Source organism: Homalodisca vitripennis, chromosome 1 (genome assembly GCF_021130785.1).
Source record: "Homalodisca vitripennis isolate AUS2020 chromosome 1, UT_GWSS_2.1, whole genome shotgun sequence".
NCBI classification, from domain to species: domain Eukaryota; kingdom Metazoa; phylum Arthropoda; class Insecta; order Hemiptera; family Cicadellidae; genus Homalodisca; species Homalodisca vitripennis.
The window spans coordinates 31,254,202-31,268,547 of record NC_060207.1 but is presented as its reverse complement, the minus strand read 5'-3'; the positions used below and the strand labels follow the sequence as shown (position 1 = coordinate 31,268,547).

Genomic DNA, 14,346 nt, shown 5'->3' with positions numbered 1-14,346 from the left:
TGTTTCAAAAAGAGTAACCAAACAGCCTGCTCCATGGATCTCAGAATTTATTCGACACCTCCAGAAGCAAAGAGATAGAGCTTTCCTTAAGGCTAAGCGATCCAAGTTACGTGATGACTGGGCTGCATATAAAAAATTAAGGAACAATGTGCAACAACAAATTAGAAATGCCAAGATCAGGTTTTACTACTCTTCCCTGTCTAAAAAACAATCTAGCAGAATTTTATGGTCAAAACTAAAAGATCTTGGAGTCGGCAAGCCTAACACTTATTCCCCGGTTTCCCTTAATCTCGATGATATCAACAACTTCTTTGTTGAGATTCCTGTTGATCAGTCTGGGGCTCAGGAGTATGTCTCCGAGCTCGAAGGTGCTACTTTTGATAAACCTGAGTTTCAGTTTTCTTTCACTCCGATAACAGAGACAGATGTGTTAAAGGCTATTATAAGGATGTCCAGTAACGTAACACAGTCGGGGCCGATGGCATTCTTATAAGGTTAATAAAAGATACTCTTCCAGTCACTCTTCTAACTATCACTGCTATTTTCAATAAATCTCTGGCTACTTCAATGTTCCCACTGACATGGAAGTCTGCTTTAGTTCGCCCACTTCAGAAGTGTTCCTCTCCACAAAATACTTCACAATTCAAGCCAATAAGTATACTCCCTGCTTTATCAAAGTGTTTGGAGCGGATCGTTCATCAGCAATTTTTAATATATCTTGAAAGTAATAACATTTTATCAAATTTTCAATCTGGTTTTCGCTCCAACCACAGCACTACTACTGCACTTCTAAAAATAGTTGATGATATACGCCTTGGAATTGATAAGAGTTAGGTAACCATTTTAACCCTTTTCGACTTTTCAAAGGCTTTTGACTGTGTTTATTATCCCCTTCTCCTCATCAAACTTAGGAAGGATGGTTTCTCTGATGGTAGTGTCAAGTGGGTTGAATCTTATCTTTCGGGACGACGCCAGTGTGTCAGGTCAGGTGAGAAGCAGTCGAGATGGAGACCAGTCACTCGTGGAGTTCCACAGGGTTCAGTCCACTTGGGGCCACTTTTATTTTCACTGTACATCGATGACATTACTACTCAAATTACTCATTCCAATTTTCACTTATATGCAGATGACTTACAAATATACCGCCACTTTTCTATAAGAGACATACAAACTTGTGTGACTCTCATGAATTCCGATATTGACGCTGTTACTCACTGGACTTGGAAACATGGACTAAAATTAAACGTAGACAAAACTCAGTGTATTATGATAGGTCATTCAAAGCTTGTTCGTAAAATTGACTTTACTACGGCTCCCAAATTAAAACTAAATGACCAAGAGCTAGAATACTCTGAGAAAGTAAAGAATCTAGGACTTATTATTGACAAACACTTAAGATGGACTGAACAGGCTTCTTTGATATGTAATAGGGTCTTTGCTGGTGTTCACAGCCTCAAGCGGCTGGCTTCATATCTACCACACAAAGTTAAAATAATGCTGATAAAGACTCTTGTACTGCCTCATTTCAACTACTGTGACATAGTCATTAATGACATGACTGTGGAGCTTTCAAATATACTCCAGCGTGCTCAGAACTTTTGCATTAGGTTCATTTTTAATCTCAGACGTGATGATCACGTAACGCCCTTCTTCAAACAATTATCTATCTTAAAATTACAAGATCTTCGAGACTATCACTCACTCATTCTGTTGCACGCTCTTTTAAACACAAATTGTCCCAGTTATCTTTCAAACAACTTTCAATTTATGTCTAAAATAAGTGAACAAAGTACAAGGAGGGGTACATCCTCATTATCTATCCCAGTTCATCGAACAACTACCTTTAGTAAGTCGTTTACAGTTTCTGCCTGTCGATTGTGGAATGCCTTACCTATAAACATCAGAGCCATTGAAAGGCGCGCTCGCTTTGGGGCGGAGGTCAGGGCCTTGATGCTGGGGGCTCAGGGGGTATAGTGGTTGGCGGCTTTGGAATGTGGTACTTAGGGCAACTGAATGCTAGTTGAATGAATGCGTGTATGTCTTATTATAGTATTGTAAATATTTATAAAGTTACATTAATTATAGATTTTTTATTTTATTTTAAAGCTAAGATTCTTGTAACGTATAAGGTTAATTAATATATTTATGTTTAGTTATACATGTATATGTATGTTAGTTTAATTTTTTACAAAGTGAAGTGGTAGAGAGAGGACTTTATAGTCCTAACTTCGCCTCCAATAAAGACATTTTTTATTTCATATTTGGGTCAAATTCACTAGAAGGGGCTTCGATTGCTCTTAAAATGTCATCACTGTCTAGATCGTCACTCATGATTAACTAATCAAACTTCAGCAGAAAGAATAACAGCTCGAAGTAGACTCCGTGATAAAGTGCCAAACTGACAATAGAAACAAGAAAACAAACTCACGTTTGGCTAAAAGGCGCGAAACAGCTGGCGGGATACTCGAGAGTCGTTGCGTAAGAACAGCTGACGTGCTACCAACCTCTCAAACAAAATATACGCCAGTATACACGGGCAACCGATCGGGTCGGCAAGTTTGTTTTTCAATCAATATTCGTTAAAAAATATTAAACGATTAAAAGATATCGTTATTAATATAAATATAAATATTAAAAGAATTTTAAACGATTTATTTTAAAAGTGTTAAAGTATATCTTATTGTCATAGTGTATAATAAACACAACTAATGTAAAAATATCTAAAAATAACTAACGGTTAAATTTGGCATTACGCCGAAAAATTTGAAAATATGCCGCCGGCAGCTAACATGTTAAACCGGTTTTGTTAAGCTATGTATGGGAAAGATTTCAGACCAGACTTTCTTTACAATAGGTCTACATGCCGCTTCAAAAATAGACTGAAGTCAATTTCAATACAAGTTACTTTATGATTGTTTTCCAGCATATTTGGCAATTCTTGCTTTTGGTGTTGGAGATTACCTGCACAATCTTTCTTCATTCAGAAGGAAGTTGTAAGGAATACAGTGTTCTTGGGTTGTGGTGGAAGGTTCTTCTTTCTGTATTAATTAAAAATGTCCTTGTTTATTTATGTTTTTGATACTATAGTGAACTGCACTTATGATGTATCTAGATTGTCAGTTTAGCTCAATGATGCTAATAATTTTACAATAGATTACATACAATAAAAAGTATAGTTAGAATCTGAACTAAAAAATTCTGCTCTAGTTTATATAAGTAATCTGCTCAATTTTCAAATGCAAATCTTTATCTCTGTGCCACCCAAACATAAGTGACTACGTCTATGTTAGGCTCATTGAAGAGATTATTGTGTTTGTCAGGTGATACAGGCAGAACAATTGTAGTTGGATACACCCTTAAATTATGCCAGAGATTTCTAGTTCAAAGAAGCTTGATAAAAGATTTACACCGCCACCCCCTATCAATTGTATTTTTATGAATAATATATCATAGTAGAGTATCCATTAAGAGAAGTGGGAGAGACAGTAGCACAAACTGTTTTATCATTTCAAAATTTTGGGAAGGCAGTTGAAAATGGTGTTTTGTTTAAGAAGAAGAGTAACTTTTGAATTAGATTATATTGTAATGTTCAAATATTTACTAATACTATTATTTTTAGTACTAGAATTTTAGAAAGTTTTGTATTTGGCTAACTGAAAATATTGTATATCAATATAAAAAAAAGTTGCATTATACTAGAAACGTTTGTGACTTTTTATTTAGGTGGGTTAAATCTCCTCCTCCATTTTTTCAAAGATAAGCAAATCCCAAATCATAACTTGTCTTATTCATCTACCCCACTGTCCTCATTAAAGAATGATTGATGAAGAAACATTTGTTGTCAATTAGTATTGCGTGTTATTCACAGGTTATTTACCTTGAACTAAAAGTGGTGCTGGTTTTTAAGTTGCCTAATACAATTACTGGATAAATAACATTTTATCTACTGTATATTTCATGTAAAATTTCAATTTAATCTCCCGCCAACTGTGAAATATGCCGTGTCATCCGTTATCTTGTTTGGAAAGGAAAAATTCTGTACAAGTGTGATCAAGTGGTGTTGTGAGTTTAAAAACTGTTATACATGTGTGCACAATGATCTGAGGAGCGGAAGACCTTAAATTGTTACAGCGAAATTCAGAGAAAATATTTAAAATGCACCCTGTTATGTAGATTGACTGTGGAAGAACATTCTGTGATATTTCCACAAATCTCCAGTACACAAAACCATCACAGAAACTTGGTTATTGGAAAATGTTCACAAAGTGAGCCCAAAACAAGTTAAATCGAGTGTAGACAGAGTTTTTGAGACGTCATAAACTCCACGTAGATAAATTTCTCCGCTCTATCGGTTGGAATTTTTCCCAATGGGTGGTAACGGATGACTCCCTGTATTTTGCACTTGATGGGAGATTGGATTGACATAATGTGTTATCGCATTAACAGTTCTCAACATACTGACCTCTAACCGGTCCCATTGCGGAGGGGAAGAACTTGTAGAAAAAAGAATCCGGCCGGCCGTGAGAGCCTCAGTACACTTACTTTCTGGATATGACTTGTAGAACAAAATTATAGGATAAATGTTATAGATTATTAGAATATACTTTAAATTATCAATAGTAAATATTAATAGTACTGTTTAGTTACAGTGGTGGATGTGCAATACAATATTTTGTTTTAGTTGTAACAGGAGGTGTGGCTGTTACAGCTGTTGGGACAGTTAGAGGCGGCGTCAGTGACAGTGGAGTGTGATCCCCGCTCTCTGCTGCAGGCCCCTTCCTCCACCACTACCTGCCTCGAATGTGGCAAGATCTTTGACAACCATGTGGAGTTGGTGGAGCACATGCAGTGGCATGCTGCCATCCAGAGTCCCCACACTCATTCCTTTGTCTGCTCTGTCTGCTTCCGAGGATTTTCAAGTTCTGACCAGCTGGCCAAGCATGTTAAATGGACCCATGAAGGAGGCAAGAAGTATTCGTGCCCGGTTTGTCCTAAACGGTTCACCACCAGCTATTATGTTAAGAAACACGTAGATACAGTACACTCTCATAAGCAATCCAAGAAAGGGATGATAAGCATGTATTTTTGTGCAGAATGTCCTCTTAAGTTTGCTTCAGAAGCATTGTTGAAATCACACGAAGATAAGGTTCATAAAAAGGCTCTATACCAGTGTGATAAGTGTTTGAAGTACTTTGTGAAGTACCCCAACTTACAGCGGCACAAATTATCACACACCGGTGAAAGTCAAGGCTTTACTTGTGCCTACTGCAACCAAGTATTCAGTTCTCGAAAACTCCTTCACGCTCACTGGCCTGTTCATTCTGATAAAAGTATATATAAATGTGAAATCTGTGACAGTACATTTACAGCAGTAAACTCCTTAAAGAGGCATAAAATGATGCATTCTGAAGAGAAACTGTTTCGGTGTGAGATATGTCAGAAATCCTTTAGCTTACTGAGTACACTGAAAACTCATCTTTTGATTCACACTGGAGCTCGACGATTTCAATGCAAACTTTGTGGTAAAAGTTTTAACCGTCAGGATGTTCTCAATGCTCATCAATGGGTCCACACAGGGGAAAAGAGGTTTCAATGTGACATTTGCTTGGAGAAGTTTAGATGGAGACATGCTGTTAAGTCTCACAAGTTGATTTACCATACCAAGGAAAAGCCTCATATCTGTGAAGTATGTGGAAAGCGGTTTAGCCATCCGGACTCTTTTAAGAAACATGCCGAAGTTCATTCTGAAAAGATGTTTTACTGTCAAGTTTGTCTGAAAGCATTTTCCCGTCCGAGCACTCTCAAAGCTCACATCCTAATACACACAGATCTAAAACCATTCTTCTGTGATGTGTGCAATAAGGCTTTTCGTAGCAAGAGTCATCTTCGAAATCACTTCTTGGTTCACACGAAAGAAAAGCCTTGGCTGTGCAAGTTTTGTAACAAGACCTATAAGGACCGCATTCAGCTTCGAAGACACAAACGTGTTGTTCACTGCAAAGCCTTCTACAAAAAAGTGCTACCTGAATTACCAGAAGACTCGAAGTCAATTATGACTGCAAATGAAAAGGTAACATTTGAAAATCAACAGTTGCCCTTGGAGAGTACTCTTCATTCAGAAGATGGTGTTTCTCAGCCATCTGAACATTTCATTTTGTTGAAAGATTGTCATCCAAAGGAAGGCGAAAATGTTAAAGATATTTAGATCTTTAATCATTTGGAACATATTCAGTTATCATTAAGCTGTTTCTACGTGAAGATTGTTTATCAGTTAACATATATTATAACATGAATTAATTTTAGCATTCAGGCTTGAGGATAATGTTAATTTATAACTTGTTAAACATTCAGTTATTATAGTAAATATAAAATAAAACAAGTTTAAAAATTATTAGGTTTTTTACTTTTTAATGTAATATGATCATAAATGTAATTGTTATATGGATAAGAAACACCTTTTTGAGGCTGGATATTGAATGGGGACCAAAACTCTTTGATTTATTTGGGCAAAAACTAATTTTTTATTCTTATTTAATCACATTATTTCTCCCAATGATAAATCTTTTGTGGAAAATATGAAATAAAGTTACTTTGAGTCGATTTGTATCAAGTTGTAATATGAATTCCATGTAACTATGATAATTATTAACTATATTTGGGGTATTTTAAAACTGTTGAATATTTTTATTATAACTGCAGAAGATAAAAAAAAATCGTTAGTAAATTAATAGTTTTCAAATTAAGAAATGACTACCTTATTTGTTAAAAATAGTTGTTAAGTTTATTTAGGTTTGTTATATTTTGGAATTTAGTTTATTAAGATCTACGTATTTTATTGATTTTAACTTCAAAGTTTAAGTTCAAAGTTAATACCAGGAAAATATTAACAAGAATATGTCAAATTAGTAATGTTACAACATTTTTGTATTTTACTGTTGTTAATGCACAATAAAAGTTATATTTTGTAGTTATTACTGTGTAAAAGAATTATACAACAAAAGTAAGATACTTTTACTATCAAACATATTATAATCCTTAGTTAATTGAGTTGACCATCTAATGTTACCATAAAACCTTGAGCCTTTGTTCATAAAAATGTGGAATTATTTGTTACAACTTGACTTTTAAAATAGCAAATGTTCATTTATTACTTCTTTATTAAGTTAACAGATTATTTGAAAGTTATGCAAGCTGAATTTTTCAGTTTGAGCTGAGGCTAGCTTTTATTTACAATTAATTGTTGTTCTAAATCATACAGTGTCCTATTCAGCAACTGTTGATACGGATTGAATCCATATCTTGTATTAGTTTATTGCTTGCGTTATGCATAACTTTAAAGAATTGCAACAAAAAAGGATCTAGATTTAAATTCCAGTTTAAATTACTTTGTTCTTCTACTACGTGACTAGTTCTATGACAAATTTAACAAACAACACAATTGAACTGTCAGTAACATAAAGCAAGTAGTAGTAAGTCGGGGATCGTTAGTTCAAGGTACTTTGTGGCTATATAAAAAACAATCATCCTTTTAGAATCCCTTACATTAAAACATAGTTTAATGTCAATAATAAATTGTAAGTAAAAGCTACTCTCACCTAGTCAATAATTTACCACTCCAATATGAATAACAGAAGCTTGCTTTTTGTTGGGTCTTGTTTGTATTTACTCCCTTTTGTTGCAGTTACCAAATTTCACATTATTTTTGTATTTTCTTATTTAATACAGATTCTAGTAAGGAAACTTATATTGTAATATTACATTTGCAAAAATTGTTGTATTCTTTAGAGTATAACTTGAAAGCAGTTTTATTGTAAGAGGATATATGTTTTCTCATTTATTTACATTATAACATTCCTCTAATTATTGTTAACCTCTGCTGGTCTAATTAGTGGTGTGAGCATTTCTATATCTGAGCAAATAGTAAATCACAAAGAAATCAAAGGAAAATGAGGAAATTAATTCAGTAAAATAGATTTAGATGAACTATATTTTCATTTAATTATTAATCAAGTTTTTATTAATTGTTTTTCAATTGAATGAGTGTAATGTTGAGTTTTATAAAGATTTTATTTAGTCCCTTTAGCATGACCCATTTAAAGGTTCTACTTTTGCGTATTCACACGGTTAGTCCATCTAATATTGTAGCCTAAGGTTGAAACTGTTTAATTCAGATGTAACAAGTAACAAGCACACCTGAAATGTTGTATTTTAGCTAAAGTAGTTTATTTCCACACATTATATCAATATGTACAGTTTTCATCAATGTTTTTATTAGGTAAACCGTTTTAAAAACATAAGTGTTAAAAAATTTTATAAATTGTTTTGACTAGTTAAATTGAAATCTAAATTCAAAATCATATGAATAAGTACGTTTCTTTGAAGAGAAAGGCTTAGTTAACATTCAGCTTTAATTCACATTTATCTTAGATCTATGTGATTGTAACAGTTTCCAATGCGAGATCTAAAATGGTGGTTTTATCTGATTTGTGCAGTTTTTGCAAAGTTGTTTAACAAATTCACTATGACGGATGCTATTGTTTGTGCTGCTTGTTATGGCTAGGTAACATCACTCTGTGTAGAATAACATGAAGGTGTCAATACTTACATATCATATAAACTAAGTATGAAAATAACTGGAATAATAAACAGAATTTGATGAGTATATAGGGATTATAGTATTATGAGCCCCAAGCACTATGTGATACAGTATCTCCTCAGTAATTCTATAATGGGTTCAGATAATTTATCATTCTACAGTATAAAATGATATTTTCAAAACTACTTTAGCCAAAATACAACATATCATTTTTTTACACCAATTAACAGCAAGAAAATACTGTGTATTTACATGTTTAAGCTTTTTTATTTATGAACAGAAGATAAAAAAAGATTAGTGTATGTACGACTGTACGTACTGGATACACATGAGCAGAGCAACTAATTCACATATAGTAATTGGAAATTTAATTTTTGAAAGTTCCTGTCATGCTTTTGTTATATTATGAATCTAGTTACATTGAACAAAATACTATCAGTAGGCCAAATGAAACTTCTTTGTGTAATTAGGGACATTTTAGTGAAATAATGTCAGTTTTGTCGGGCATGTGAGTTGCTTATTTTATTAAATTGTATGAAAGTACTTTGCTATCAATGTAGTTATATCTTAGTCAGTTTTTTCATTTTATGTTGCTACTTAAATAATTGTTGATGAAGATACTTTGAGAGTAATTATGTATTTTTAAAATGTTTTTATTTCATAAACTAAAGACAAAAGTATGGTGCTGAAAGTTTAATTTTATAATTTAGTTATAGTTGAGTTGCCAAGAATATATTTTGGACTTTTTTGTTTTAAGATGTTTTGCTAAATACTATTAATCATATTCATGAAATGCTAGACATTATTTTTGTTGTTATTGCATGAAAAAGATATTTTATTGTACATAAGTGGCTTTTATGTAAATAATTTAATAAAATTACTGATGAAGTATTTTCACAAACAGAAATCCACCCATCATACCAAAAAGACCAAAGATAATGTTAATAGTAAGTTTTAAATCAGTTTTAACCTGTAGTAACCTCTGTCACTGCACTTTTTTCAGGTTACTTGACATAAACAATTAACCAATTGTTTTGTTCCCTCTCAGGTAAAAATTTAGAGTAAAGTGCATGAAGTTACAAAAAAGCATAAATTAGTACATAACTGTTATATTATAGTTAAATATCTTTTTATGAATTGTTTTACTTCAATATTGATTACCTGTATAGTTTTTATTTTTTTTTAAAGCAATTTAACCCTTTAGATGCTATAGACTATAATAGTGTTGCATATAATCATCCTAGAGACAAACACATAATTGGATGACATTTATAAAATATTCCTTTCGTGAGCTCTAGTGGGTAATGAATGGCCTTGAACAGTAAAGTAAGGGCAAATTTTGTAAGGAAGGTGGAAGCACTAGACTGGTATGGGCGGGAAGAGGGCAGTATTTGGTTCCTCAGGTGAGAGGATGTTGAGCACAACTGTGAATCAATAACTTTCGGTTATTACTGTTATTAGCTTTAACACTAACTCTTTTCTTATTATTCACATGAAAACTAGTTTCAGCTGTCTTATATTACAAATGCTTTCCTATCTACAATTTTTTAATGTATTCAGGGTATTTCGTTTAAGTTGTCTCCAATTAATTATTGACAAATCAACTGACAGAATAAGACAAAATTAACTAATACCTCCAAAAATGAAATAAGGAATGATAATATTTTAAAGCATCTTAAATCAAGGTGTATTAAAAACAACGATGCTATTACAAATTGTAACCAAAATTTACTAAATGCAAGAAATTTAAGACATTTTGATAGAGTTGTAAGCATTAAGGTGTAATTTGCAATACAGAATTTTAATGGTTACTAAAAATACAATTTTTGTGTTTAAATTATGATTACACTTTTATGTAAGAAAAAACATTCATTGCCTATTCTTCCAATACAGGCTTTCTTATATCCTAGTGTAAGAAAGGCACAGGGCGTGGCTGTTCCTCCCGCCCAATAAATGCATGAAGTGTGGCTGCTTGGAAATATCCCAGATTTTGGCCAATTTGACTTTTTGATAAGCATCAAAAAGTGCTGGGCATCTTCCTCTATTCCACACATTCTGATTTGATTCAATGCTTAAATTTTGAAAATTACTTCCCAATTGTACAGAACGTAAGGGTTAAAAATGCTATTCTAAGAAAGTACACGTTTCTATTTTTCAAAATTTCTTTCTGTGTTTGTGATAAAACTAGGAAAGTCTGAAACAATCAAAAACATACTAGGATGTTTTAATTCTTATATCTGATTTTTTTTTAGAAAATACTAATAAAAGTTATTGTTTTTAGTTAGATAATGAAGTGTTTGTATAATAACATTCCTTTAGTATGTTACCCCTCAGATAAATCTCAATTATGATTAGAATACTTTATTAGTTAGTTTAGATTACATTTTATTATTATTATTGTTGTGTTTAAAAGATATATAACATTAGAGTTTGTTTCAGTACTATCAACATGAGATACTGTAAATACTGTACAATATATATATATATATACAAACAATGTTTGGAAGTTTTCAGCACTGTTGGGCAGTTTGGTTTGTTTGAGTTTTGAAAGCAAAGTTATGTTTGTATTCAATAGACTGATTTTGATAAAATAAAAATACAATTTGGAATGTGTTATATTTTATTTTACAACCTCACTAACTGACCAACCACTGAATTTTATTAATTGTTATAACAGGTCAAAAGTAAAAAAAAGGCAGAGACTAAGAAAAATATAAATTCAAAAATCATAATTGATGGCAACAGTTTTTTATAAATCACTTATGAAAACTAGGGGCCTTGTTATAACCCCTCGGATTAGTGATGAGACGTATTGTCTGTGTTTACCGTTGAAATTTATTTAATTTCTAAACTGCTATTTTATAGTGTCAAATTGTATTACTTTCAAAAAGTATTGTATTGGAATAGCATTGAAAAATACAGAATTAATGTTGAAAGTACAATTTTGGGACCACAGAAATGACCTGGACCTTTGCGTAAATACTTTTGCAGGCATTAACAGTAGCCTCATCCAGTGTTGTGCACATATTACCTACAGATGATGTTTTCGGATTAAGAATGTATCTTAAATATGTAGATGTATATTTTTAAAATTAAATTATTATTAATCTAAAAATATAAACATAGTATTACATATACAGCTTCTTTTAACCAATAGTTGATTGTTAATTAAAATTTAATTTAATAAGTATATTGTATTATTTATTTTAATTATATTGAAAATTGACCATGCATTATAAATTTGATAGAGTTCTTTTATTTGATCAAAGAGAATATGTATTACAACAATTTTCTCTGATCAAATTAGTGCTTCTGAACTCAAACTCTATCTTTTTATTGGTTTTAACAATTGACTTTGAATACCAAAAGGCAAATACTAAGTAGTATTGTATTATAGTTAATATATTTTTTCATGAATTCTCTATTGAAAATTAGACAAATTTTCGGAATGATATGCCTAAAACCTGAAATTATTATCAAATATCTCTAATGCTAAAAACCGTTTAAGATGAGGTTTTAAATTTCTTGTGCCTCATTGAAACCTCAGATTTGGCCACAATCGGTCTTAAAATAAAAGCTTACACTTTTTCTGGTGAAGTCCAGAACAGTCGCTTGACTTACCACTTCCATCCTAGATTTTTTGCCATATATGATGGAAATGGGTCCAAGACTTTGATATCAGTCAATAAGATCACTATGTCAGGTTTTGTAAATTCTCTCAAAAACAAAACCCCTGAACAGTGTTGATGAAAATGTATTCCATCATGCTTTGCCCTCTTGACTACAAACATGTTTGCTATCAATCCTGGTTAACACGTAAGTCAGAGTATTCATGCCAAATTTCAGAAATATCTACCCATACTAGTAAGATTCAGACCAGTCACTTGATCACTGCTTCCATGTAAGGGCTTCGTCCCATCTGGTCTTATTAGGATAAAGCAGGCCACATTATTGGGATGAACCTATAAAACCAATATGCTAAATTTCGTTTATATGGCTTGTATATAACACATTATAAAATAATCGATGAATTTGGTTTATCTGACTCAATTCTTATTAGCTTGCAACAGATACATGGGCTAACACAAAATTTAAACATTGTAAATTTGAATACTATACATCAACAAACAAAAATTTTAAATAAAACTGTTTCAGAACATTAATTTAAGAGTTTATTTAATTATTATAATATATTTTAAAGCACATGTATTGCAGATCTTCAACATAAATTAGGAATAATATAATAGAAGAATGAGTTAATTCTGAAAATTATTATAATTGAACTTCTATATGGCACTAAATGTGGGTTTACTAAAACACAATTAAAGTGGACATCATCAATGTCGTGCTTCAGAACTCCAAAGAACAAACCTGAAAATAAATTAAAAACTTAAAATGGACATAAGAGGATCCTCAAACTAGAAATAAAATATATCCTTTGAAGAAAAAAGTCTCTGTTTTATTAATTTATTTAAACTGATAATATTGCTATTATTTATGTATCAGCAAACTTCTAATTTAAAGATTGTAGAAGAAGTATTTATGTTAGGTTTATATTCTTGATACTGTTCTATTTTGTATATATATATATATATATATATATATATATATATATATAATATATATACATTGTATTTTATTGGTAAAATAGAACTGATATTAACAGAACATAAACCAAAATGTTCTAAACAATAAAGGGTGGTGTTACATTAGCAGTCTTCCAGTGTGCGCATGCAATTGAGCAGACGCCAGCGGCAGTAAATTAACAAATCCTAAGTGTTTAACAAAATGACGTGCTCAAGATATGACTTTAAGAGCTGCATAACATAACCAATGCTGAAATTGTCTAACTATCTAGTCAAGAATAAAATATAAGATGGTAACTTAATAACTTTTTTTATGAGATTATAAAATTACTTACTCAAAAACAGTACGCTTGTACTTATATTGTATAAAAATTTGGTCTTAATCAGAACTAAAGTTTCAGAGCATTATTAATTTACATATTCTGGAAGTTATTACTTTATGCAGGGTGACCACCTGGGGGTTGTAGCTGTATACCAAGTGAAGATAAAAACTCTGTTTCAAGTGTCACCTGTCTATTTTGTCACCAAAGAATTTGATGAAATTATTTTTAACCCTCCAAAATATCTGTAAGAGGGGATTTTTAGGGTCGAGGGTTGTTTTTGAGAAATTTTTAAATGTAAAGGTGGAGCCTCATTGTACCTCATTTTAAAGGTATCTTGACACAGATCATTTCAAAAAAGTGTTTTCACTTTGAAAACATCACGTTAAAAGATCATGTTAATGTTTCAAAATTACTTACATTTTTAAAATTGAAAAATGACTATAACTGAAGAAATATTATTGCATTACACAAAATTAAAAGTACCTTGTAAAACACCTTTAATTTTTAACAACAATTTAAGTTGATTTATTCAAATTTGTTTTCAAACAATCAACACTCTCTAAACAATGTCGTTATGAAACGTAAAATTGCTGCAGGTCCTCAAACTTTTATCATCCTCTAATACAATGTCCAATAGCCCAATTTCAATGTCTGTCTCTGAGGATGTAAGGCAGTTCGCCTTATCTTCATGTTCTTGTGTTTATAGCTTCTCTTGAATTTGACTGTCGACCTTTGTCAGCTAATAAGATGTGCATTGTTCTTCTGGTAAAAAAATAATGCAGGTTTTGTCATTATTATAAAACTTAGTATACTAATTTTGAAACAGCAAAATCAGTACCGA

General features: G+C 31.8%; 1 protein-coding gene across 1 annotated transcript in view; it reads left to right on the top strand.

Annotated features, from left to right (window-relative positions):
• LOC124359279 overlaps positions 1-11,205 on the top strand; it is a 37,433-nt gene extending 26,228 nt beyond the window's left edge. The window contains exon 6 of the mRNA XM_046811899.1: positions 4,709-11,205. Within this exon, the coding sequence (XP_046667855.1) occupies positions 4,709-6,205 (1,497 nt within the window). The 3' untranslated portion in view covers positions 6,206-11,205. The remainder of the gene's footprint in view (positions 1-4,708) is intronic.
• The last annotated feature ends 3,141 nt before the right edge of the window (positions 11,206-14,346 follow it).